This window comes from Chlorocebus sabaeus, chromosome 15, assembly GCF_047675955.1.
Source record: "Chlorocebus sabaeus isolate Y175 chromosome 15, mChlSab1.0.hap1, whole genome shotgun sequence".
In the NCBI taxonomy this organism is placed as follows: domain Eukaryota; kingdom Metazoa; phylum Chordata; class Mammalia; order Primates; family Cercopithecidae; genus Chlorocebus; species Chlorocebus sabaeus.
This window is the reverse complement of record NC_132918.1, coordinates 5,387,249-5,411,592: the sequence shown is the minus strand read 5'-3', so window position 1 is coordinate 5,411,592 and position 24,344 is coordinate 5,387,249. Positions and strand designations below refer to the sequence as shown.

General features: G+C 52.1%; 2 protein-coding genes across 3 annotated transcripts; both read left to right on the top strand.

Moving 5' to 3' along the window:
• Window positions 1–766: 766 nt before the first annotated feature.
• On the top strand, window positions 767–10,024 carry AP2M1 (adaptor related protein complex 2 subunit mu 1). Its single transcript, XM_007971931.3, has 11 exons — window positions 767–888; window positions 2,878–2,994; window positions 4,803–5,068; window positions 6,126–6,208; window positions 6,806–6,941; window positions 7,042–7,183; window positions 7,657–7,776; window positions 7,873–8,008; window positions 8,112–8,209; window positions 8,685–8,796; window positions 9,410–10,024. Exons 2-11 carry the CDS (start codon window positions 2,921–2,923, stop codon window positions 9,542–9,544), a joined length of 1,302 nt encoding a protein of 433 aa, XP_007970122.1. The 5' UTR covers window positions 767–888; window positions 2,878–2,920; the 3' UTR covers window positions 9,545–10,024.
• A 2,082-nt stretch (window positions 10,025–12,106) lies between these two features.
• On the top strand, window positions 12,107–19,881 carry ABCF3 (ATP binding cassette subfamily F member 3). Of its 2 annotated transcripts, XM_007971929.3 has the most exons (21): window positions 12,107–12,235; window positions 12,462–12,609; window positions 12,749–12,828; window positions 13,351–13,397; window positions 13,620–13,717; window positions 13,816–13,938; window positions 14,096–14,362; window positions 14,688–14,768; window positions 14,856–14,915; window positions 15,015–15,071; window positions 15,182–15,204; window positions 15,315–15,370; window positions 15,484–15,684; window positions 15,781–15,857; window positions 16,922–16,966; window positions 17,046–17,178; window positions 18,500–18,588; window positions 18,696–18,787; window positions 18,977–19,109; window positions 19,241–19,328; window positions 19,417–19,881. In XM_007971929.3, exons 1-21 carry the CDS (start codon window positions 12,163–12,165, stop codon window positions 19,573–19,575), a joined length of 2,130 nt encoding a protein of 709 aa, XP_007970120.3. In that variant the 5' UTR covers window positions 12,107–12,162; the 3' UTR covers window positions 19,576–19,881. The 2 variants fall into 2 exon arrangements, with proteins under 2 accessions (XP_007970120.3, XP_072879513.1); XM_073023412.1 differs by lacking the exons at window positions 12,107–12,235; window positions 12,462–12,609; window positions 12,749–12,828; ... (1 more) ...; window positions 13,620–13,717; window positions 13,816–13,938 and adding an exon at window positions 14,588–14,594 and having other exon boundaries at window positions 14,154–14,362.
• Window positions 19,882–24,344: the final 4,463 nt, after the last annotated feature.

Here is a 24,344-nt window from a genome sequence, read left to right as displayed (position 1 = left end):
AGGGATTTCAAATCCCATGTCAAACTGAATTCAACTCTTTGAACATCTTCTAAGCAACATATATGCCTGTCACTAGAAGGCATGCACAATCGCATAGGTATAGCTAAGGAGAACATCGGCTCATTCATGAAAAGCTGTAGCTGACCTCGAGGAAGAGTGTACAGTCATGGACATATTTGTGAAAAGGTTTAGTTTCTTCCCAAGTAGTCTCCTCTTTGCTCCCCGCTCCTCTCCTTGGGTCTTGATCCCTTGGAAAAAGCTCATGTCCGGAATAAATATACGAGAAAAGCTTGGGAGAATCAGAGGTAGTGTTAGAAAGCAGTAAATTCAGCACAAACACTTATACTGCCAAGTTGTATTTATTTGTGTGCAAAGTGAGGACAGCCAGTCCTGGGACTCTGGAGACAGAAAAGGCCTACGGCAATCCCAGGCTTAACAGATATGCTTCTACAAATGGCATTAATATTCCAAAACTCCAAAACACAAATAGGAACAGGAGGAAGTGCAGGGACTACAATTCCCAGAGCGCTCAGTGAAAAAAAAAAAAAAGAGGCCGGTGGAGCGGTGTATGCTGGAATGTGTATTTCTGGTAGGGCCGGCTAAGGCCACGCCTACCCCTTCCTGAGGCGGGGACGGTTTCTCGAAAGCAGTCGGTAGTTGTAGTTTTGCTAAACCTAGAGCGCTTCAAATTGCAAGCAAGGAGGCCGCGAGGCCTGACGGGATTTGTAGTCGACGCGAGAGGCGGGCGCGCACGCGCAGCCGGGACCGGGGCGGGGCCGCGGCACTGCGGTGAAAGCCGAGGCAGCGGGCAGACGAGCAGGGGGCGGGCGGACATCTTGGGATCCGGAGAGTGGCCGGGCCGGCAGAGAAGGGGCCTCGGGACACCAGGTGAGCCGGGGATCTGGCCTTATGGCGTGGGGGAGGACGCCGCGGGTCGTCTGCTTCGCCGCCCAGCTTTGTCCTGCCCTGCGCTGAGCTGGCAGAAAGCTGCCCACACCCGGGAGTGGCTTCAGCCTTCAGACCCGGGAGCTGGCTGACGGTGGGGCGGGGGCACCCGGGGCGAGGTTGCAGGGCTGGCAGGGAGCAGTGCCCTCCACCTGACCCGCCTGGCGCCTCCCATGAGAGGGATACCACCTGAAATTCTCCCAGAGCAGGAACGCTGCGCAGCGCCCCCTCCCTAGGATAGTGCCAACCCCCTACCCCTCCGCGCAAGGACAATTTCCCCGTCTCGTAGGACAGTGACACCCCCTTGTTCCGCCTCTTTGCACCGTGACAGATCTCACACCAAGCGGCGCCCCCTTCTCTCAGTTCAGTGACATCCCGCGGCTCTTCTTCCTTAGACCTGTGACGGCCCCCGCGCCCCATGGCACCATCTTTTCCCACGATGTCTCCCCAAGGCGAAAAGCCCACTACCCCCTCATTACTCTCCACCTGAACCCCAAGCAGGCTCTATCTCCCCAGCTTTCCCTTATTCACTACCGTCAATTTCCCCCTGCTGGTTTTTCCTTCTTAAAGCCTTGACCTTTTCCATACTGGAAACCCTTACCTTTAGGTGCATTCCACCAGCCCAGTTTGCTGCTGTGGGCTCACCTGAGGACGCTGCCTGGCTGTCACTGCCGGTCTTTCCCCTTAACTCAATGTTCCATTCCTGCCCAAGGCCCCACCTCTGGTTCTCGGGTGCCCTTCCCTACCTACCACTCGATACCTGTGGACTTGGTTCTTTGCCCCAGCCTCTACCTCCATTTTGCATCTCCTCTACCAGCCTGTTTGGGACTGAGGAATGGGATGAGTCCACCACCTTGAGAGGCTGCTCACCCCTCTGGAAGACTTTGACAGCCACAGGAAAAGGCTTTATTTTCCAGTTTAGAAAAGTCTTCTAAAGTACTCCCTGTGAAATTAATACCAGAGCTAATCCAGGAAATCTAAAAGCAAATTAATGCCTTTTCTCAAGCAGTCTAAATTAATTTGACCCAAATAATTTGGATAATTCAGGCATCCTGAAATCCCTGCTTCTTGTTTATAGGAACCCAGGCCAGAAATGAGTTACTTGATGGGCCTGGAATCACGATTTCAGATGGAAGGATTTCTTAATTTTATGAGCCTGCACTACCCCCACCCCCCAGTCCTTACTTTTATTGCATTCCAGAGCTTTTTGAAAGGGGGTGGTAGTCAGAAATAACTGTAATAAGCAGCTTAAGTGATGGAAGTGTAGTCTGCCAGCACTAGGACCTTCCTCCTTTGCCCTTTGCCTGCTTATTCCACTGCCTGGAAGAGGTTAAGCCACACTCCCGGGTCCACATTAGGGCCTAAGGGCTCCCTTCTCTTCTCCTCACACCCTTTCTTGGAATGTTTGAATTCTGTGAATTAGAGTGCCGGAAGTTCGGGCCCTGCGACCTTCTCTGAAGGGTAGTGGAGCCCGAGAGACTGGATGCTCTAAAGGTTATGCCTGGGGGCCCCAGGCCTGAACCAACTGGAGTAATTCCTACCGCCATTCCTGCAGCCGCAGGCAGGCAGGCAGGCCTGAGTGACTCACTGGCGGGAGCCTGAGAGTCTGCACAGGAGGGGGCCGAAAAGGATCATTCCTGAGCTCAGTGCTGGAGAGAGGGGGCAGGGTTGCTGATGCTCAGCCCTAGGAAAGGGAGGGTCAAAATGGCCTTAGAGCCCTGAGCCTAATCTCTCTCAGTTTCTTTCTCCCATCCAGTGTGGAATAAACAGGAACTGGAGCCTAGCTGAGGGGAGGAGCATGTCTGGGAGGGCTGCAGGGTCACTTGCTAAAGGGTTGAGTCAGGAAAAAAGCTCCAGTGATCTGCACAGCTCCACAGGGGATGTTGGCAGGGATTCTGAGGTCTTCTTTTACCCCGCCCCCGCCTGTCCTAGGTCTGTTCTCAGAGCAATGGGCCGCGGAGACTGATCTGCCGCCATGATTGGAGGTTTATTCATCTATAATCACAAGGGGGAGGTGCTCATCTCCCGAGTCTACCGAGATGACATCGGGTGAGTCCTCTGGCGGAGCCAGCTGTGCCCCACCACTCCAGCCCCCGAGCCCCAGCATGCAGGATTAGGTCTGTTCTCACTAGAGGCTTGACTTGGACCACCCTGAGCCCTGGCTGCACCCTGGAAGCTCAGCTAGTGTAGCCTGGCTCCCATTAGGTCTGGTGGTATTCGCCCGGCAGCCAGCCTGCCGGCCTCTAGGTGGGACCCGTGGAATGGCATGGTCCCACAGCTTTAGGAACGCCTGCCCTTCCTGCATCCTGTTTCTCTATACAGGCCTGGTTGCTGGAGATGAGTGCCTTTGCCCAGGCTGGTGAATTTCTTCTTTGAGGAGAAGGAGAAATATCTCTAGTGGGTGGGGTTAGTGGCCAGGCTGGAGACACTAATCCATCTAAGCCTTGCTCTGAGAAGCCCTTCCCATGTCAAGCGCCTTCACTGGATTCTATTGAAAGCCTCTCCAGGCTACCCAATCCTCTCCTGCTCCCTTTCTCAGGAGTCAGGCTGCTGACTTAGCTGTCTTCAGTTCCTCTGGGCCATTCCTGGGGGAGAGGCTGGGAGGGAGCGTGAGGCACTCTCTGGGTCACTAAGAAAGGGCAGGGAGGCCATGCTACCCTCTCTGGTTTATCAGAGTAGACCCAGAGCGGCTCCATATCCTGGGCCTTCACACACAGCCACAGCCTGCCTTCTCATTCTGCGCCCCCTTGCACACGCTGGACCTATCCTAGCCTCCAAGGCGCTAATGAGATTAGGCTCCTCTGGTTCCTGCTGCCTGTTTTTCTGCCTCAGAGAGCTTGAGATAAAGTCACAGAATGGGCCTGTGGCAGTGCTCCTCATTTGGCTCCCTGGCTGATGGGCTGGCCTGGCCCTTGCGGGTGTTTGTCCATTGGCTGGTGGTGTGGCATGAGCTAGAGCTGCAGCTGTGGCAAGGCCTGGCCTGCCTGAACCTGGCTGGCCACACCCCCCACCCCCACCCCCGGCTCCCCTCCTGCGTTGGATGGACTAGGCAAGCCAAGGCTGGGTCACATGCCACCTTGCCTGTCTTGTCTGCTTCCACCTCACGGTGTGTGCCGCCCTCCCAGTGTGTTGTGTGTCTAACCCTCTCTCTCGTTGCTGTCACTCTCCTCTTCTTGCTGGCGTCATTTCTCTCATCCCATCTCATTGACTGCCGTAGCAATAGGTAAGCGGCCTCTCAAGCTGCTGCCCAGGTACAGGTGGGTGGGGGCCCTGCCCCCATCATTGTTTTCCTGCATCCTTTTTCATTCCCTGAACTTGCTCTGGAGTTGGATCCTGGGCAAGAATGGGTAGCACAGTTCCATGGCCCCTTGGTACTTCCTCCTTTGTGACTTCTGAAGCCATGCTGGCTTTGTCTAACATCTGGAGGAGTCGGCCCTCCCCACTGGTGGGATCACTAGCGGGAGGACTGGAGAAGCAGTGTCTCTTTCTGTCCTGGACCTGGGAGCTTACTGGGAAGCTAGATAAAGCTGGGAAATTAGGGCCAGCCCTGGGAGTCAAGAATATCTGTCTCTAAACCTGATGAACCTCACTTTATTAAGGTTACATCAGCCTTAATAGTTGACTTCCCTATTTCTTGTGGCCTTTAGACACTAGCCCAGCTCAGGCACTCTTCCCATGCCTCCACAGGGAGTCATAAGAAGGGAACCACCCCAGTGGTTTAGGCATTGGCTTTCTTTAGATTGTGTGTGTCAGACTTCTGCAGAAAGGTGGGTGGAGCTGTTAGCAGCTGTGGTTGATCCTTGTGGGGTAAGGTTCGCCTGGGTGCTGAGCAGGCCCTATGCACCCTTTTCCCTCAGGAGGAACGCAGTGGATGCCTTTCGGGTCAATGTTATCCATGCCCGGCAGCAGGTGCGCAGCCCCGTCACCAACATTGCTCGCACCAGCTTCTTCCACGTTAAGCGGTCCAACATTTGGCTGGCAGCAGTCACCAAGCAGAATGTCAACGCTGCCATGGTCTTCGAATTCCTCTATAAGATGTGTGACGTGATGGCTGCCTACTTTGGCAAGATCAGCGAGGAAAACATCAAGAACAATTTTGTACTCATATATGAGCTGCTGGATGGTGAGGCTGGTGGGCTGGCAGGGCAGGGGGCCTAGGGTGGGAAAGAACCAGGCTGGGCCTGGCCTGAAAGTGGGTGTAGGTCCGAGGCTCTGGTACACTCTGAACTTTCTTTCCTGAGTATCTGGGCTCTTGGACTAAGATCTCTATGCCCCTCAGAAGGCCAGTTCACATCCAAACCTAAAGGCTGGTCTGAAGTAGAACACAGAAATAGGCCAGCAGGTGTGGAGGGGAAGTTTTAGTCTTCCACAGGGCTAGGAACCTGACTCGGGTTTGGTGGTGAGCCCTGTATTCATCCTCTTTCCTTTGTGGCTTGGACCTTACTTCACTGACTGTCCACCCAGTTTTCCATCTCAGCAGCTGCTTCAGAGCCTGGGGGAGACTGAGATACTACAAGCCCCTGGGGGTGCACCGTTATCTCTGTTTCTCTGTAGAGTGTGATCTAAGGGAAGGTGAATCCTTCCACCTTCCCATTGTCTATTTTCTGGAGAAAACAGCTTAGAGCTTCTTGATTTGCCACCCACTGGCCATGTGACTCCTCTATTGATTTCTTTTTTTTTTTTTTTTTTTTGAGACAGGGTCTTACTGTTGTCGCTTATGCTGAGTGCAGTGGTGTAATCGCAGCTCACTGAAGCCTTGACCTCCCAGGCTCAAGCAATCCTCCAGCCTTAGCCTCCTGAGTAGCTGGGACCACAGGCACATGCCACCATGCTTGGCTCATTTTTACTATTTTTTGTAGAGCTGGGTCTCGCTATGTTGCCCAGGCTGGTCTTGAACTCCTGGGCTCAAGTGATTCTCCCACCTTGGCCTCCCAAAGTGTTGGAATTATAGGCATAAGCCACTGTGCCTGGCCTTGATTTCTCTATTTGAAAAAATCAAACATTTGAATTGTTTTCCTGTAAAGCACAAATCACAGAATAAATGCTACAAAGCTAGAAGACTTTGTTGCAGATGATCCCACATAGTCTTTGGGAGCTATGCCAGTCAGACATGTGTAGGCCCAAGTAGGGACTGGAATGAGAAGGTTTGTTCAGGGGCTGATGGTTCCCTTCTTTTTCAGAGATTCTAGACTTTGGCTATCCACAGAATTCCGAGACAGGCGCGCTGAAAACCTTCATCACGCAGCAGGGCATCAAGAGTCAGGTACTTGAATTGTGCAGACTATAGTCAGGGTGCAGGCCAATCTCCCTTCATCTCAGCTGGCCCCTGAGCCTTGTCTGAGCTGACTCATAAGCCCTCCCATAACAGGAAGTGCTGGGCTGAGCCTCCTGCCATGATTGCAGGCCTATTTTGCTCTATGTGGTCCTCCCACTGCAGGAGCAGCCAATTCAGCATCTCTGTTGCCAGGAATACAGCTCAAGCAGTTTCCTTTTGCACTGAGGGTTGGGGGAGGAGGCCTGGTCTTGAGGCCTGGTGTTCCTCAGGAGGAGAGAGCTTGGGCCCTCTCCTATAGGATCCAAGCCTCATAGCTTTCTCCTCCTTTTCTGCCTCCCTTGCTGCTTCATGTGGGCACCTCGTTGGCCCTGCGGCCTCCAGCATCAGGTAAGCCCTTCCCTTAGCTTCCGCCCTTGCAGCTTTGCTTTGTTTTTCCAGGCCCTGCCCTTTGGGGCTTATAGGGGAAAATGGATTACAGGTGGGGACTAGAAGGGATGGGAAATGAGGGTGGAGTGGGGATAGAGACAGGATGATTAAAGGGAGAGGGGAGTGAGGCTCTTGCTGTTTGTTTCTGCTCCCATGTAGACAAAAGAAGAGCAGTCACAGATCACCAGCCAGGTGACTGGGCAGATTGGCTGGCGGCGAGAGGGTATCAAGTATCGCCGGAATGAGCTCTTCCTGGATGTGCTGGAGAGTGTGAACCTGCTCATGTCCCCGCAAGGTGAGGTCCCTCTCACAACAAAGCTGGAGGGGGCCCAGGGCAGGATCCTGGGCCTGCCTGCCTGACTCTGCTGCTCCCCATTTATCTGTTCCATCACCAGGGCAGGTGCTGAGTGCCCATGTGTCGGGCCGGGTGGTGATGAAGAGCTACCTGAGTGGCATGCCTGAATGCAAGTTTGGGATGAATGACAAGATTGTTATTGAAAAGCAGGGCAAAGGCACAGCTGATGAAACAAGCAAGAGGTGCCTGAGGCAGGAGAGCTGGTGGGAAAGGGTGTCCCTTGGAGGGCTCAGTGGGGTCTAGTGAACCACAAGTTTCTTCTGGATTTCATTCCCACTGTAATTGCAAACTCTGTTCCTGACGGTAAGCCTGGCTGTTCGCTCTTGACGTTGGTGCTAAGAGAGATGAGGGGATTGTCCTCAGAGCAAGCCCCTTTGTTTGGTCCCTAGGACCAAGGCCTCTTCTGTACATACTGACAGCCTCCTCTGCCCAGTGTGCCTGAAACACCCAGGTCCCAAGCAGCAGGGCCCCCAAGAGATGAGTTTACAAGGTTTCCCTCTCATCCCAAGCTCTGGGGCAGACCTCCGAGTCAGAAAGCTGCATTCTAGCAGCTTTTCATAGTCTCTGGTGCCAGCCTGGGGTGGAGTGGTCTCCCAGTGTGACACCTGTCATTCTCCTGTACCAATGAGACCTCCTCTTCTGCCCCTGTTTGCAGTGGGAAGCAATCAATTGCCATTGACGACTGCACCTTCCACCAGTGTGTACGACTCAGCAAGTTTGACTCTGAACGCAGCATCAGCTTTATCCCGCCAGATGGAGAGTTTGAGCTTATGAGGTGCCATTGGGGTGTGAGGAGGCAGCCAGTGCTGCTGGCAGATTGGGGAGAGGAAGTGGGTCAGCTCTTTGGTAATCTTGCTTCCCATCCCTTAAGGTATCGCACAACCAAGGACATCATCCTTCCCTTCCGGGTGATCCCGCTAGTGCGAGAAGTGGGACGCACCAAACTGGAGGTCAAGGTGGTCATCAAGTCCAACTTTAAACCCTCACTCCTGGCTCAGAAGATTGAGGTGAGGACAAGGGGCTCGGGGAGGAGGAAGAACTTGTCCCTAGGAATAAAGGCAGCTGATGTCCCAGCTTGACAGAGCTCCCTGACAGGTGTGTCACTTCTAGGTGAGGATCCCAACCCCACTGAACACAAGTGGGGTGCAGGTGATCTGCATGAAGGGGAAGGCCAAGTACAAGGCCAGCGAGAATGCCATCGTGTGGAAGTGAGTCTTTCCTTCATTAGGCCACAGCAGGTTCAAGATCCCAGTGTACCCTCTTGTTTTCACCTTTGATCCTTCTGAATGAGGGGTGGGGGAGTGTGCCTCTTTGCTTTTCTAGGAGCCTCTGCTTGTACTGTCAGCCTTTATGCCTCCATGTGGGTATGTACACGCCTGCATTTGGGTTCATGCACGTGCTTATTTTTTAAGATGCTTTGGCATTTCCCTGCTTGCCTTTGTAATGTATCTCTGAAGCTGACAAAGCAAAGATAGCATGCCCAAGTGTCTAGGCAGAAACTGCATGCTGTTATCCTAAAGAAGGAGACCCAAGCTTCCACAGCAAGTGGTTAGCAGGGTCCTGACCACTTCTTGTTCTGGCACCTCCTGCAAGCTCCTGGGCGTGCTCCTTTCTTAAAATGGGCAACTGCCCTTGAAACTTCTCCAAGCTACAATGGGCTGCCCGTTGTCCCTGTGTTCCTAGGATCAAGCGCATGGCAGGCATGAAGGAATCGCAGATCAGCGCAGAGATTGAGCTTCTGCCTACCAACGACAAGAAGAAATGGGCTCGACCCCCCATTTCCATGAACTTTGAGGTATGGCAGAGGAGGGGCCTAGAGTCATGCCAGGGTATGCTGAGAAAGCTCTTAGAGATCATTCCGATAAACTGCTGCACCTTAGAGGTGAGGAAACTGAGGCCTAGAAAGAAGAACTGGCTTTAATTCATAGATCCATTCTTCCCCTGTCAAGCCTCTTAGTAGAAGTTACTATTCATAGTGAGGCAAATCTTTCACTTCTCTTAGCTTGTCCTAACACAGTTCTTTCGAAAAACTTAGATTGTTTAAATGCCAGGTAAGACACAAAGTTTACTTACAGACAGGATAATGGACTGACTTTGCTTTGTGCATGTTAGACATAATTTTCTCCACCTTATTTTTAAGTTCATAATATTGAGCAGGATAAGTATGTTCTAAAGCAGTTCATTGGTTGCTGTCTCCTGCTGATGAAAGGAACTGATTCCGGGTGTCACTGGCAGGGCTTTCTTCTTCAGTCACCTCTTAGAGGGTCCCTCACCACCCCAGCTTCTTTAAGGACCCCAGCCATTCAAACACCTGTAGTAGAGATGAAGTAGAACAGGGCAACGGGACTTCCCAGAGGAGAGCAGCTGTAAGAGGAAGGCCACATTTCTAACGAGCTGTCCTTGCCCAGGTGCCATTTGCGCCCTCTGGCCTCAAGGTGCGCTACTTGAAGGTATTTGAACCGAAGCTGAACTACAGCGACCATGATGTCATCAAATGGGTGCGCTACATTGGCCGCAGCGGCATTTATGAAACTCGCTGCTAGCTGCCACTAGGCAGCTAGCCCACCTCCCCACCCACCCTCTTCAACAGGTCCAGGTGCCGCTCCCTCTCCCACCACACATCAGTGTCTCCTCCCTCCTGCTTTGCTGCCTTCCCTTTGCACCAGCCCCTGAGTCTAGGTCTGGGCCAAGCACATTGCAAGTGGGACTGGTGGAGTAGCCCCTGGGCTCCCTGGACAGGGAAGTTCTGAGGCTCCTGCTCTCCCCTCCACCTGTCTGTCCTGGCCTAGTGCCAGGCTCTGAGTTCTGTGACCAAAGCCAGGTGGGTTCCCTTTCCTTCCCACGCCTGTGGCCGCACCTCTGGAGTGGGAGGGTCGGTTGCACCCCTCACCTCAGAGCTCTCCCAAAGGCCAGTAACGGATCCCCAGCCCTCAGTCCCTACTCTGCTTTGGGATAGTGTGAGCTTCATTTTGTACACGTGTGACTTCGTCCAGTTATAAACCCAATAAACTCTGTAGAGTGGAGTTGCTGGCTAAGTGTTGATGTGGGAGCTACATGGGGAGGGAACTGGTGTTGCTCTCCCCGCAATTTTCTGTTCTGAATACTCCAAAGGCTCTTTCCTTGTCTTGTCCCAGTTAGGCGTCTCCTGGGCCATCCAAGCCCCTATCCTTGTGGGTTTTGGGCCCAGGTTTCCTGGCTCCTCTAAGAAAGCCTCAAGGGCAAGCAGCCTCAGTGGGCCCCAGTACCCTGGGGGTAGATCTTTCCCTAGCTCTTTTTTATTCCCCCTGGTCCTCGGACTCCTAGGCTCAAGAGATCTTAGCCTAGGATCCAGAGGCTGCCTCAGCCTCTGGAGTAGCTGGGATTACGAGCACGCACCACCACGGCACCCAGCTCTTTCTCTAATTCTTAGGCAGATGTTTTCTAATTAGATTAGGTATAGATTAAGTGAAGTTTACATTTGGTCTTATAGCCATCCTAAGAAATTGACCTTTTAATTCCATCATGTACCCAGGCTTCCCAAATCTTGCTGAGTGGGTGGTAGGAGGAAAGATTTGCAAGCAGAATAATATAATGGACTGGGTGCGGTGGCTCACACTGTAACCCCAGCGCTTTGGGAGGCCAAGGTGGGTGGATCACCTGAGGTCAGGAATTCGAGACCAGCCTGACCAACATGGAGAAACCCTGTCTGTACTAAAATTACAAAATTAGTTGGGCATGGTAGTGCATGTCTGTAATCCCAGCTGTTCGGGAGGCTGAGGCAGGAGAATGGCTTGAACCCAGGAGGTGGAGGTTGCAGTGAGCCAAGATCGCGCCATTGCATTCCAGCCTGGGCAACAAGAGTGAAACTCCGTCTCAAATAAAAATATATATATATATATATATATATAATGCATCTCCATGTCTCATCACCGAACTTCAATATGATCAATGTGTGACCTGTTCCTTAATATCGCATCCAGTCTGTGTTCACTAACCAGGTGTCTCACCAAATTTTTCCAGACAAGGTTCATTGTGGTTGTTTAATGCTTCTCAAATTTTAAAAATCGATGTTTCCCTTCAGGTCTTGCAATTTTGTCGAAGAAACCAGAGTTCTGTAGTTTCCCCCATCAGAATTTGCCTGTTGTCCCCAAGAAGTCACTTAACATATTCCTCTTTACCTGTATTTCCTGTAAAATGATTCAGTATCCGGATTGATTCCTCATGATGGCAGTGTTTAATCCAAAGGGGTGAATGGGTAATATAGTTTTCGGTGCCACTTTTAGAGAACCATCGGAGGAATATTTACGATTTAAATGTAAAGCAGTAGCGTCATTTTGGAGAAAATTCCTAACTTCCTGAGGGAATCGGTGAAAGGAAATAGCCTTTTACTGGCATTTACTGAGTGCGGAGAAGTCTGCTTTGGGTGTATGTAGGGAATAATTTATACAGGCCACATTGTCCTGGTTTTCTTGCCCTTTGGCGGTGGATTTGGTCGTGCCCTGGGGTGGTGGAAGAACTGAATAGGCTGAATTCACAAAGGTCGGCTGAATTATACAGTGTGAAGAGGCAGGTCGCGGCGGGGAGGCGGGTGGCGCTGGCAACCAGGCTGAGGAGCCCATAGGGTCTGGGGACCCGCGAAAGCAAAGCACTGAGCAGGGGGCTTCTGAGAGGGACCGGGTGAGTCAGCAAAGCTCTGGGCGGGCTCCAAAATGGACCTGGCTGGGTGCGCAGCAGCAACAGCAGCAGCAGCAGCAGCAGACGCGCCTCGAGGGAGCGCATAAAACCTGGCAAAGCCAAAATACTTTATCAGCCGCTTGCCTCTTGGGAGGCTCCCATCCGCCAGACCACCGGTGCCTCGCGGCCCTGATAAAACTTGAGCTCCACCCCACCCCTCGCTCCGGGAACTCCACCTCCCAGAAGGCAGCAAGAACCGCGCAGGGGGCTAATCTTTCAGCGGAAAAGGCGTCGCGCACGCGCAGAGAGAGCTGCTCCGGCGCAGACTCAGCGCCTCTCCTCAAGGCCCCGCTCGCCCCGCCCACCGGGCTTCGCGCACTCCGCTCCTTTCTTGCGTCACCGCTACGCATGCGCCTTGCAAGGAAGGGCGAGATTTCGGGGGCAGGGCGGGGGGCGGGCCTAGGCCGGGGTCTCACAGCGACTGCGCGGACGGGCTCCTGACTGGAACATGGCGACTTGCGCCGAAATCCTGCGGAGCGAGTTCCCCGAAATTGACGGACAAGTCTTCGACTACGTGACGGGTAAGCAGAACTGAATCGGCCGGCTGGGGAGACCGAAGTGGAGGCTGGGGGAAAGTCTAAGCGAGCGTCGTGCCTGGGACTGTTGCCAGGCCTCTCCTCTGCATGACCTCTTGTCCCGGGGGCCGGTTGGGTCTGGAGCCTGGAGTGGGGCCTCTGTCTGGGGACTGAAGCTGCTTGTGTGTCCACCCTACCCGATACCTTCCTCGTTCTACCACGCCCTACCCAGGCGTCTTGCACAGCGGCAGCGCGGACTTCGAGTCTGTGGATGACCTGGTGGAAGCTGTGGGGGAACTATTGCAAGAGGTGTCCGGGGACAGCAAGGATGACGCGGGCATCAGGGCCGTGTGCCAGCGCATGTACAACACTCTGCGCCTGTATGTGCCAGGGAGTAGGGGTTGATGGGGGCGAAAGGGCGGCGAACGGTCCGGAGACAAGAGGTGGGGGAAGAAGATCTGATGGCCATAGAGCTTTTCCTTCAACTCCTAACTGCGCTTTCTATCCCTACTCACATAGGGCTGAGCCACAGAGCCAGGGAAATAGCCAGGTGCTACTGGACGCTCCCATCCAGTTGTCAAAGATAACAGAGAACTACGGTGAGAGTGAGGGGAGGTTGAACTAACTGCCCTCCTGTCCTTTTCTGCGCCCCCAACCATCTGCTCCCTGCGGCTTAGGGCTCCTACGTCTTTTCCACAGGACAGGGTTGTAGGAGCTAGTTGATGTGTTCACAAAGGGCAAAAGAGCCCATGATGGGGATGGGGAGGAGGTTGGAGGATTCTCCCAGCTCTTGGGTATGGTAGGAAGCATAAGAACCTGGAGCTGGACAGACTTGCTTTCACCCCCAATTTTGCAACTTACTAACCAGCTGCATGATCTTGTAAGAGTTGGTTATCTGTCCCCAGCCTCGTCTATGCCTCTTTATCCTTTTATGTGAGTTGTTTGTTTGTTTGTTTTTGTTTTGTTTTGTTTTAGTGCAGGGAAGATAATAGCCATCTATCTGCAGGATTATAAGGCTTTATAGAAAACGTCTGTGTCTGTGCTTGGTTCATATTAGTCACTCAAAGTGTTAGTTTCCCTTCCCTCAGGGAGAAGGTGACTGCTTTTCTTATCGCTTACAGACTGTGGAACCAAACTTCCAGGACTGCTAAAGAGGGAACAGTCCTCGGTGAGGAGGAGGAAGCAAGGGAGGGGACTGTGTCTGTGATGGGGTTGGGAGTTGACTGTCTAATTGGAGTATCTTTTTGGGGGATTTCTGACTATGTCTTTCCCTGAGCCTTTGAGTCTGTTCATCATGGGTAAGTTAAGAGGGTTTACTCGAGATGTTCTCTCTTGGGGTTCCTTTCTGAGCCTACACCCTAGAGTGAAGTAGATGTGTTTGGACCCTTAGACAGTGAATGCGAAGAAGTTGGAGAAGGCCGAGGCTCGACTTAAGGCAAAGCAGGAGAAGCGCTCAGAGAAGGACACGCTCAAGACCAGCAACCCTCTGTGAGTGGGGAAGCATGGCCCAGAAGAGAGCGGAGCAGTTTTTGCCTGGACAGAAGGTGGTGGGGAGCATTAAGAGCTGTCCATTTCTCCCTTTAAAGAGTCTTAGAAGAGGCATCAGCCAGCCAGGCAGGCAGCAGAAAGGAGAGTCGGTTGGAATCATCTGGCAAGAACAAATCCTATGATGTGCGAATTGAGAACTTTGATGTGTCTTTTGGCGATAGGTGAGGGGATAGTGGTGGCAGGGGTTGGCTTTCTTTTTCTAATTAGAGGAGAATTTGGAGAGATGAAATGGGGCTACAAACAATGGGAGGTTTGTTGTTAAACTTGCTGTGCACCTATTTCTAGAGCATCTTTGGTCTCCTTTCTCCACTCCTGCAGAGTATTGCTGGCTGGAGCAGATGTGAACCTGGCATGGGGCCGCCGTTACGGGCTGGTGGGGCGGAATGGGTTGGGGAAGACAACATTACTGAAGATGCTAGCCACCCGGAGTCTGCGGGTTCCAGCCCACATTTCCCTGCTGCACGTTGAGCAAGAGGTTGCTGGAGATGACACTCCTGCCCTGCAGAGTGTGCTGGAGAGTGACAGTGTGCGAGAGGATTTGCTACGGCGGGAGCGGGAGCTCAGTGCCCAGATTGCTGCTGGCAGGTGAGGGCTTCCGGCTAGGGAGCAACCAGCAGCTGCTGTCCCTCACAGAGTGCCTGCCCTCCTGGAACAATCCATAATTTGCATGTCCATCCTAGTAATCAGCAGAGCTTAGAACTTGGCGCTCTGGGACTCAAAAGCCCTTGTTCTTTCCACAGTGCCCATTTCCATAGTGCCCAAGGTAATGAGCACTGTGCAAACCCTTCCTGTATTCTCTTCCTCTTCCAGCCACAAGGTAGCCAATGGTCTTCTTTCCAATGGTATAAGGTGCAGGACATCCTCCTAGACTGCCCCCACTTAGGCCAATTGCTGTTTCTCCTCCCTCCAGGGCAGAGGGCTCTGAAGCTGCAGAGCTGGCAGAAATCTATGCCAAGCTGGAGGAGATTGAGGCTGACAAGGCACCTGCTAGGTATTTAAAGCTCCCCCTCCCTCCTTCAGATTTCCTTTCCCTTTTGTGGACTGTTCCAACTGAGTTCTTCAATTTCTTCTCTACTAGGGCATCAGTCATTCTCGCTGGGCTTGGCTTTACCCCTAAAATGCAGCAGCAACCCACCCGGTGAGTGACCCTTGCCATTCTTGGCTTTGAACCCTGTTGTCTCAGCCGCTTCCTGCCCTGATGAACACCCACCCCTAATGTGGCTCCATCATTCTTTAGGGAGTTCTCAGGTGGCTGGAGGATGAGGCTGGCCCTTGCCCGGGCCCTATTTGCTAGGTGAGTTTTCTGGGCCAGTGTATGAAGCCCTATGGAAGATTGGTCTTAGCTCTTGGGAGGTGGCATGAGTTGCTGACCTAAAATCTCATGCGGTGTATTCTTTTTCATAGGCCAGATCTTCTGCTGTTAGATGGTGAGTTTGAAATGGGGTACGCTGACTTTAGAATGGACGGGGGTGGTAGCATCCAAGTTCCCAGTTCTCCAGCCCTTCAATCCCAAGTGTGTGCTCCCCTCCTTCTCCAGAACCTACAAACATGCTGGATGTCAGGGCCATACTGTGGCTGGAGAATTACCTGCAGGTGAGTGCCTGTGGGTGCTGGAGTGGGTTGGGGAAAGTCGGCCTCCAAGATACGTGGGGGCCTGAGAACTGACTGCCCTCCCAAACTGGGCCTGCTGTCCTGTGACCCCTCAGACGTGGCCCTCCACAATCCTAGTCGTCTCCCACGACCGCAACTTCTTGAATGCCATCGCCACGGACATCATCCACCTGCACAGCCAGCGGCTAGATGGTTACCGGGGAGACTTTGAGACCTTCATCAAGAGTAAGCAGGAGCGGCTGCTCAACCAGCAGCGTGAATACGAAGCACAGCAGCAGTATCGCCAGCACATCCAGGTGTGGGGCCTGGCAGGGCTGGGGGTCCCATCCCAGGGGTTCCAGAGTGGGGGATATGGGGGAGTTTGACCAATGCCTGCACTCTTCCACCTGCAGGTTTTCATTGACCGGTTTCGCTACAATGCCAACAGGGCCTCTCAAGTGCAGAGTAAACTCAAGATGCTGGAGAAGCTGTGAGTACAGCATCCTTGGCCAGGCCTTGACTCCTGTTCTCTCGGTCTCCTTCCTCATTTGCCGGCCACCTTTGCCCTACCATTCCAGGTCTCCCCTTCGCTAGAAGCCACCTGTGACTTCCTCCTCTGCTGAGAGGCAGAGTATTCCACATTGTTCTTGGAAGGCTAATCTTGACTAGCACATGGCAACCACTAATTTACTTCCTGTTTCTGCTTCTATGTATCTGCTTATTCTGGGCGTTTCATATAAATGGAATCATACAGTATGTGACCTTTGTGCCTGGCGTCTTTCACCTGGCATCATGTGTGAGGCTCATCCATGTTGTAGCGCGTGTCAGAGCTTCATTTCTTTTCGTGGCTGGATAATATTCTGTTGTATGGATATACAGCATTTTGTTTATTGAGTCATTAGGGGACATTTGGGTTGTTTCCATTTTGGTTATTATGAGTAATGTTGCTGTGAACACTGGTGTACAAATTTTTGTGTGGTCATGTTTTCAGCTTGCTTGGGTGCGTACCCAGGGGCAGAATTGCTGGGTTACATGGTAATTCCACATTAACGTTTTGAGGAACTGTCAAACTGTTTTCTAAAGCAGCAACATCATTTTGCATTCCTACCAACAAGGAATGAGAGTTCCGATTTCTCCACGTCTTTGGCAACACTGTTATTGACTGTTTTTTTAGTTTTAGCCATCCTAGTGGCTGTGAAGTGATAGCTCATTGTGGTTTTGATTTGCATTTTCTTAATAACCAATGACAATGTGCACTGGGAGTTTAACGTTGAAGTGCCCTTTCTATAAGTGCTGGCAGGAAGCTTAAAATCATAAGGCTTAGATGTTTGCTATGTGGAAACATATCACGATATAGTAACTGGGGGTAAAAAGTCACAAAAGGCCTAATTCTGTTTTTTAGCATTCAGTAAACGAGAACAGTGTACTCTAAAGTAATGATACCTGAGTGGTAGGAGTACAAGCCCTTTCTAAGTTTTCTCTGAACATATGTTACTTGTGTAGGAAGTTATTTTTTTAAGTCATAAATCTAGTCTACCTGATCTCTTCCCCCAGGCCTGAGCTGAAGCCTGTGGACAAGGAATCAGAGGTCGTAATGAAGTAAGTGCTGGGCCAGTGGGGCTGGTGGGGAATTGCTTGCTTCCAACTGCCCCCACATCCTCACCCCTACCTCCTGCAGATTCCCTGATGGGTTTGAGAAGTTCTCGCCGCCAATTCTGCAGCTAGATGAGGTGGATTTCTACTATGATCCGAAGCACGTCATCTTCAGTCGCCTCTCCGTGTCTGCTGATCTCGAGTCTCGCATCTGTGTGGTATGGCTGCTGTTTCTCTGTGCTGTGAGCTGGGAGTCTCCTGTCTCAGTGTATGGTGTGGATTGGCCCAGATCCTCAAGCTGTAAAGGGATGAGGTCCATGGAACAGGAGAGAGGACCTGGGCTAAGGACTTTGCAGGACTTATACTAGCCGTGTCCTCTGGCTGCACAGTGCTGCTCTTCAGGGAGGAAGAGCCTGGTATATAGTGTTTTAAAAATACTTAAAGCAGTGCTTTACCTTATTGATCTCAGTTCTGAGTTTTCTAAATCTTGAGACATTGAGGAGACAGCATGGGCTTCAGGGTCAGACTTCGGATCTTGACTATACCATTGCCTAGCTTGGTTACCAAGCAGCTTCCTAATCCTTAAGATGGTGCTGGCATCTACCTGGGATGGTATTGGGAGAAGCAAGTCCCCCCCAGCACTTAGCAAATACTCAGGTATTGCTCCCCTTAGTACATGTATTTTTCTTTTTTTTTTTTTTTTTGAGACAGAGTCCCGCCCTGTTGCCCAGGCTGGATTTCTATGGCACGATCTTGGCTCACTGCAACTTCCGCCTCCTGGGTTCGAACAATTCTGCCTCAGCCTCATGAGTAGCTGAGACTACAGGCATCTGCCACCATGCCCAACTTATTTTTTGTATTTTTAGCAGAGACAGCGTTTCACCATGTTGGCCAGGCTAGTCTCAAGCTCCTGACCTCAAATGATCTGCTTGCCTGGGCCTCCCAAAGTGCTGGGATTACAGGCGTGAGCCACTGCGCCCAGCTAGAGTCCTTAAAAATATTTTTTTGGTTGTTGAAGGAGTCATTGGGACTGAGGACTGCCTGAGACCCCTTCTAATTTCCTTCCCTTCTGTGTTACACACAACGGTGCTCTTTTTATTGGTATGTAATTATACATGTTTACGGGGTACAGAATGATATTTCCATACATGTATACAATGTGTAATGTTCGAATCAGGGTAATTAGCATATTCACCGTAAACATTTATCACTTTATGTTGGGAACATTCAAAATCTTCTAGCTTTTTAAAAATGTACAATCAGTCATTGTGAACTGTAGCGTCCCTGCAGTGCTGTAGAACCCTCAAACTTATTCCTCCATTCCTCTTATCTAGCTACAATTTTGTTTTGGTTAACCAACCTCTCCCGATCCCCTCTCTCAATTCCCCTGCTCCCCGCTTACCCTTCCCAGCCTCTAGTAACCAGAACTCTACTCTCTACTTCTATGTGCTAAACATTTTCTAGTGCCCACATATGAGTGAGAACTTACAGTATTTATTTTTCTGGCACACACTGTATGACGTTTTCACGTTTCTTAAGGTTGGAGAGAATGGGGCTGGGAAGTCTACCATGCTGAAGCTGCTTATGGGGGACTTGGCACCTGTTCGGGGCATCAGACACGCTCACAGGTCAGAGGCCCCCCTGCCCATGAGCACACTTGCAGGCACCCATGCTTCCTGCGCTCCTTCATGGCTGTTGCCTTTGTCTGCTTTTCCACCTCGGTTTCTGTCTTCAGGAATCTGAAGATTGGCTATTTCAGCCAGCACCACGTGGAGCAGCTGGACCTGAACGTCAGTGCTGTGGAACTGCTGGCACGCAAGTTTCCTGGTGAGTTGGGGATTTGAGTGGGGGAAAGAGGGATGAGGCTGACCCCGGCAGCTAGACCTGCCTTGGAGTGAGTGCAGAGCAGCCCTCCCAAGCCTAGATGGAAGGACATGGGGACTTGGAGGTGTGGCTGGAGGGTACAGGGAGGGAGTTGGGCCAAGAAGCCACCTGATCTGGGGAGTCCTTTTCCAGGGCGGCCTGAGGAGGAGTACCGTCACCAGCTGGGTCGGTATGGCATCTCCGGAGAACTGGCTATGCGCCCTGTTGCCAGCTTGTCTGGGGGCCAGAAGAGCCGAGTGGCCTTTGCTCAGATGACTATGCCCTGGTGAGGCCTCATTTTCTAGAGCTCTTCCCCTCCCATTTCCCCTTCTTGCCCAGTAGAAAACTGTATCAGAAGGCTTTATTTTCTCTCACCGCACCCCTTCACTGCCTACCTTCCTGGGTTCTGCCTTCCAGCCCCAACTTCTACATTCTGGATGAACCCACAAACCACCTGGACATGGAGACCATCGAGGCTCTGGGCCGTGCCCTCAACAATTTCAGGGTGAGTGTGCCTTCACCCTGCCCACTCCTCCCCAGGCCTCGGTGCCTCTCGTGTCCCCCTCAGCACCTCCTGCTCTCCTGTCTTTCAGGGTGGCGTGATTCTGGTGTCCCACAATGAACGCTTTATCAGGCTGGTGTGCCGGGAGTTATGGGTGTGCGAAGGAGGCGGCGTCAGTCGCGTGGAAGGAGGATTTGACCAGTACCGCGCCCTCCTCCAGGAACAGTTCCGCCGCGAAGGCTTCCTTTAGGGCTACCAGGCTGAGGACTCGCCCAGGACATGGACTGGTCTCTCAGACCCCTGGGCCACCACATAGGCCACCAACTCCAGGCCGTGGACTTCCCCCGACTTGGGGACAGCCTTATTCCCAAATGTCTCTCTCCTTTTGACTGGAGCATCTTCTGCACAACCTTGGGAGCCCATCCAAGGGTTGGTGAGGACTGGTCTCCCGGGGCCCGGGGGTCTGGGGGTACCCTCTGGGGTTATAGGTTTCCCCACTGCCCCAGCTCTGACTGGACCCCAAGTGGCTGCTATGTAAATTAAATGTCTCCCTGCACCTCCTTTGCCTCATGTCTACTGCTCCCTGGGCAGTGGTTGCCTCCTATTGAGGGCTGTGGACTCTCGGATTGGCCTTTTCCTATGGCACTTGTATCACTCACGTGGAGGAAGCAATGGCAGCACCAGCCTTGCCTCTAGAAGAGACATTGTCAAGCTGCTGGGGCATTGAGGTCATCTGCCTGCCTGACCTTGGGGTGGGCTGAGCCAGTGGAATGAAGGTCAGTGTATTGGCATCACTGCGGTGCTGTTAGCCCTAGCGTGGGCTCAGCCTCAGCTGAAGGGGTCTTGGGTTCTGCCACCACAGCCCCCACTGATGGGCAGTTGAACTGATTCTGTAACCTGGCCTCACACGTGGCTGGCTCCTTTCTCCAGTGGTATCTGGCTCCGGCTTGCCTTGCTTCTCTGCTCTCTAGACTCAGCACTGAAGAGAAACTGTCTTTGTCCTCACTTTGCTTAGGTGATTGCATGTTCTTTATATTTCCTCTAACCATGTAGGAGGGGCCTGGGAAATAGGGAATTTAGGACAGGGTCTAACAGGAAGACATAGAACGCTTTGTTTTCAAATTAAGCAATCTTTAAGAGGGGAGAGATGTTGAGCAGAGATAGTATCATTTATAAATATTATTTCTTGAGGAGTTAGCCGTTGTGTGTAATTGTTACGCAGAGGACGTTAAAATGGAGACATTTGAGCTGAGCACGGTGGTGTGCACCTGTAGTCCCAGCTATTGCGGAGGCTGAGGTGGGAGGATTGCTTGAACCCAGGAGTTTGAGGCCAGCCTGGGAAACTTAGCGAGACCACTTCTCTCAAAAGAAAAAAATTAAACGGACATACTGCTTTGCTCTCAGTGACAACAAGGAACCAGTCAGCAGAAAGCACTTGCTGCCTTCATGCAGATTGTAGTCAAAAAGCTCAACCAGGCCAGGAGCAGTGGCTCATGCCTGCAATCCCAACACTTTGGGAGGCCAAGGTGGGTGGGTCACCTGAGGTCAGGAGTTCAAGACCAGCCAGGCCAACATGGGGAGGCCCTGTCTCTACTAAAAATACAAAAATTAGCCGGGTGTGGTGGCACATACCTGTAGTCCCAGCTACTCAGGAGGCTGAGGCAGGGGAATAGCTTGAATCTGGGAGGCAGAGGTTGCAGTGAGCTGAGATTGTGCCATCGCACTCCAGCCTGGGTGACAGAACGAGACTCCGTCTCTTAAGAAAAAAAAAAAAAAAAAAAGCTTGACCAGAGAATCTTAACTCTGAGCTGCTGAGGGTAGTATGGTGTGGGTCGCCGGGGAGAAAGCCCTGTTTTGGGGGTTAAAGCAAGATAAAGGTGGCAAGGCTCTGGACTGGTGAAGCTGGCAGAAGGACCACTGATGGGCCTGCCTCCTTCCTCCCATGTCTGTGGCCATGGGCACCCTTAGCTCAGCACTGCAGAGAGCTTGCTCACAGCCCTCATAATTCTCTTCCAACTTCAGACCCACAGGTGGGTGTATCAGGGAGCCATCCATTATAGGATCATGCCTGCCTGCTCACCAGGCTTTCAGCCTCTGAGCCCTTCACCAGTGGTGAACCCCAAAGGAGTTCTCTCAACTCTTTATAGAATCCTTGGGAATGCGTCTGGAGGGTTCTATGACACCAAATCTGCTTTTGTGCTTCAAGAGCACTGGAGTTGGAGTCTAATATCAGATCTCAGCTCTGTTGCTGGTAACAGAAATAACCACAGCTGGTAGCAGAAGGTAACCACAACAAATTCCTCAACTTTTCTGAACACCACCTACCTGGTTTCTTTATAGGACTATTGTGAGGATTTGCTAACAAGAACAATATATAAGCACTCAAAAAAGTGACTCTTGTGTGACCGTCTGATTTGAAGGACTATCATATGGGAAAAGAAGTGATATTTCACTGAGTGACTCCAGAGACAGATCAGTTTGGGCTCAAAGGATGGAAAACTTGGCTAACTCAGGCTGTCTTCTGAGAATTCCCAGTCAGTGGGACTGTTCAGCCCTGCTTTAGAGAAGGGCCCTCCCCGGGGCAGGAGGCAGCACTAGATGGGCCTCCAGGGTGGCTTCCAATTTTATGATTCCATGAAAGTGTGAGCAGCCTGCATGTATGACAACGTGAGCTGGTGCTGCAGGACTTCAGAGAGGCGGGATCAAGGAACTGGAGCAGCTCAGAAAGGCCTAGCTTTTGGAGGTGAGAGGGGAATCAGCAGAAGATAGTTGTTTTGAAGGATGGAAAACGCAGTGTCAGCCAGCTCCATTTCGGAAAGCACAGGACAGAGAAGGGAGAGAGGAACCTGGCGTGGAAGAGTGGGAGCTTACTCCTGCTCACTCTGGACTGCGCACCATGGCAGCCCCCTCTTCACTCGCAAACCCCACTTAGTTGGGGGGCTGTCTTTCCACAGCTGCTGACTGGAGCTGCTCTGCTGACATTAGGCCTCAGTGCACAGAATCTTCACTGAAATCCTGGGTTCCCTGTTTCTCCTGGCCAGACCAACTCACCAACACCTTCGCGGGCAACCTGTCTGATCCCCAGTAGGGCCTGGACTCCCTCAATTCCAGCCCCTCCAACTGGGCTGCTTGCACTTTGTGCTCACCCCAGTGAGCTGCGTGAGATTGCAGTTCCCACTTGGCCATGACATTCTCGAAGGCCAGACCGTGGCTTACTTGTCTCTGCATCTGCTGTGCCTGTCACAGGTTGGGTGCCCTGGGAAGCGGCTTGGAGAGGTCAACATGCAGGGGCATTTATTGGGGTTGCTCCTGGAATCAACACCCAGGAAAGCAGGCCCAGGAGAAAGACTGGAGCAGAGAGATGTTGAGCAGCAATGCAAGCCCAGTGTGCGCCTCAGCCGGCTCAGCCCTGCAGAGTTGTCCTAAGTCAGGGCAGGTGGTCAGGCTTCCATTCTGCTCAGGTGCTCGGCCTTTGGGTGCCAGCTGCCGCCAGGAGCATGGCCTGGGGAGAGGACTTTTTTTGTTTGTTTTTTGAGATGGAGTCTCACTCTGTCACCCAGGCTGGAGTACAGTGGCACAATCTCAGCTCACTGCAACCTCTGCTGGGTTCAAGCGATTCTCCTGCCTCAGCCGCCTGAGTAGCTGGGATTACAGGTGCCTGCCACCATGCCCGGCTAATTTTTGTATTTTCAGTAGAGACGGGGTTTCACCATGTTGGCCAGGCTGGTCTCCAACTCCTGACCTCAGGTGATCTGCCTGCCTCAGCCTCCTAAAGTGCTGGGATTACAGGCGTCAGCCACTGTGCCCAGCCTTAAAAGAGCCTTTTTTTTTTTTTTTTTTTTTTTTTGAGACAGGATCTCACTCTGTGACCCTGGTTGGAGTGTGGTGGCAAAATTATAGCTCACTCCAGCCTCAGACTCTCCAGTAGCTGGGACCACAGGCACACAGCATCATGCCCTGGTAATTTTTAAATTTTTTTTGTAGGTACAGGGGGTCTCTATATTAACTCAGTCAATCCTCACAATAGCCCTATATGACTGGCATAATTATTATACCCTTGTTTTGTACATGAGGAAATACAGGGAATTGACATACTGGATGGCAGGACTGGGACTCCAGGCCAGTCTGACTCTGGAGCACAGCTGGTTGTGTGTGTGTGTGTGTGTGTGTGTGTGTGTGTGTGTGAGAGAGAGAGAGAGTGACAGAGTCTCGCTATCACCCAGGCTGGAGTGCAGTAGCTCAATCTTGGCTCACTGCAACCTCCACCTCCCAGGTTCAAGGGATTCTCCTGCCTCAGCCTGCTGAGTAGCTGGGACTACAGCCATGCACCACCATGCCCAGCTAATTTTTGTATTTTTAGTAGAGACGGGGATTCACCATATTGGCCAGGCTGGTCTCCAGCTCCTGACCTCAGGTGATCCACCCGCCTTGGCCTCCCAAAGTGCTGGGATTACAGGCGTGAGCCACCGCACCCGGCTGAGGAGCACAGCTCTTAACTGCCACACTGTGCTGCCACCAGTACCTTAATGTGCAGAAGAGTCATGGCTTGTTAATTCCATCACTTAAAACTTGTTCTTAGTGGCAGGGACAGGGGGCTTGAACATACTTCTCTCAGAGAGCAAGCCAGTAAGTAGGAGTTCCTGGGACAGTGGCTGACGCATGCTAGGTGCTCAGTGAGTAGTTAGTTGTTCGTGAAATAAATGGGGCTGGGCACGGTGGCTCACACCTGTAATCCCAGCACTTTGGAAGGCCAAGGTGGGCGGATCAGTTAAGCCCAGGAGTTCAAGACCAGCCTGGGCAACATGGCAAAACCTCGTCTCTAAAAAAAATACAAGGCCGGGCACCGTGGCTCAAGCCCGTAATCCCAGCACTTTGGGAGGCCGAGACGGGCGGATCACGAGGTCAGGAGATCGAGACCATCCTGGCTAACATGGTGAAACCCCATCTCCACTAAAAAATACAAAAAACTAGCCGAGCGAGGTGGCAGGCGCCTGTAGTCCCAGCTACTCGGGAGGCTGA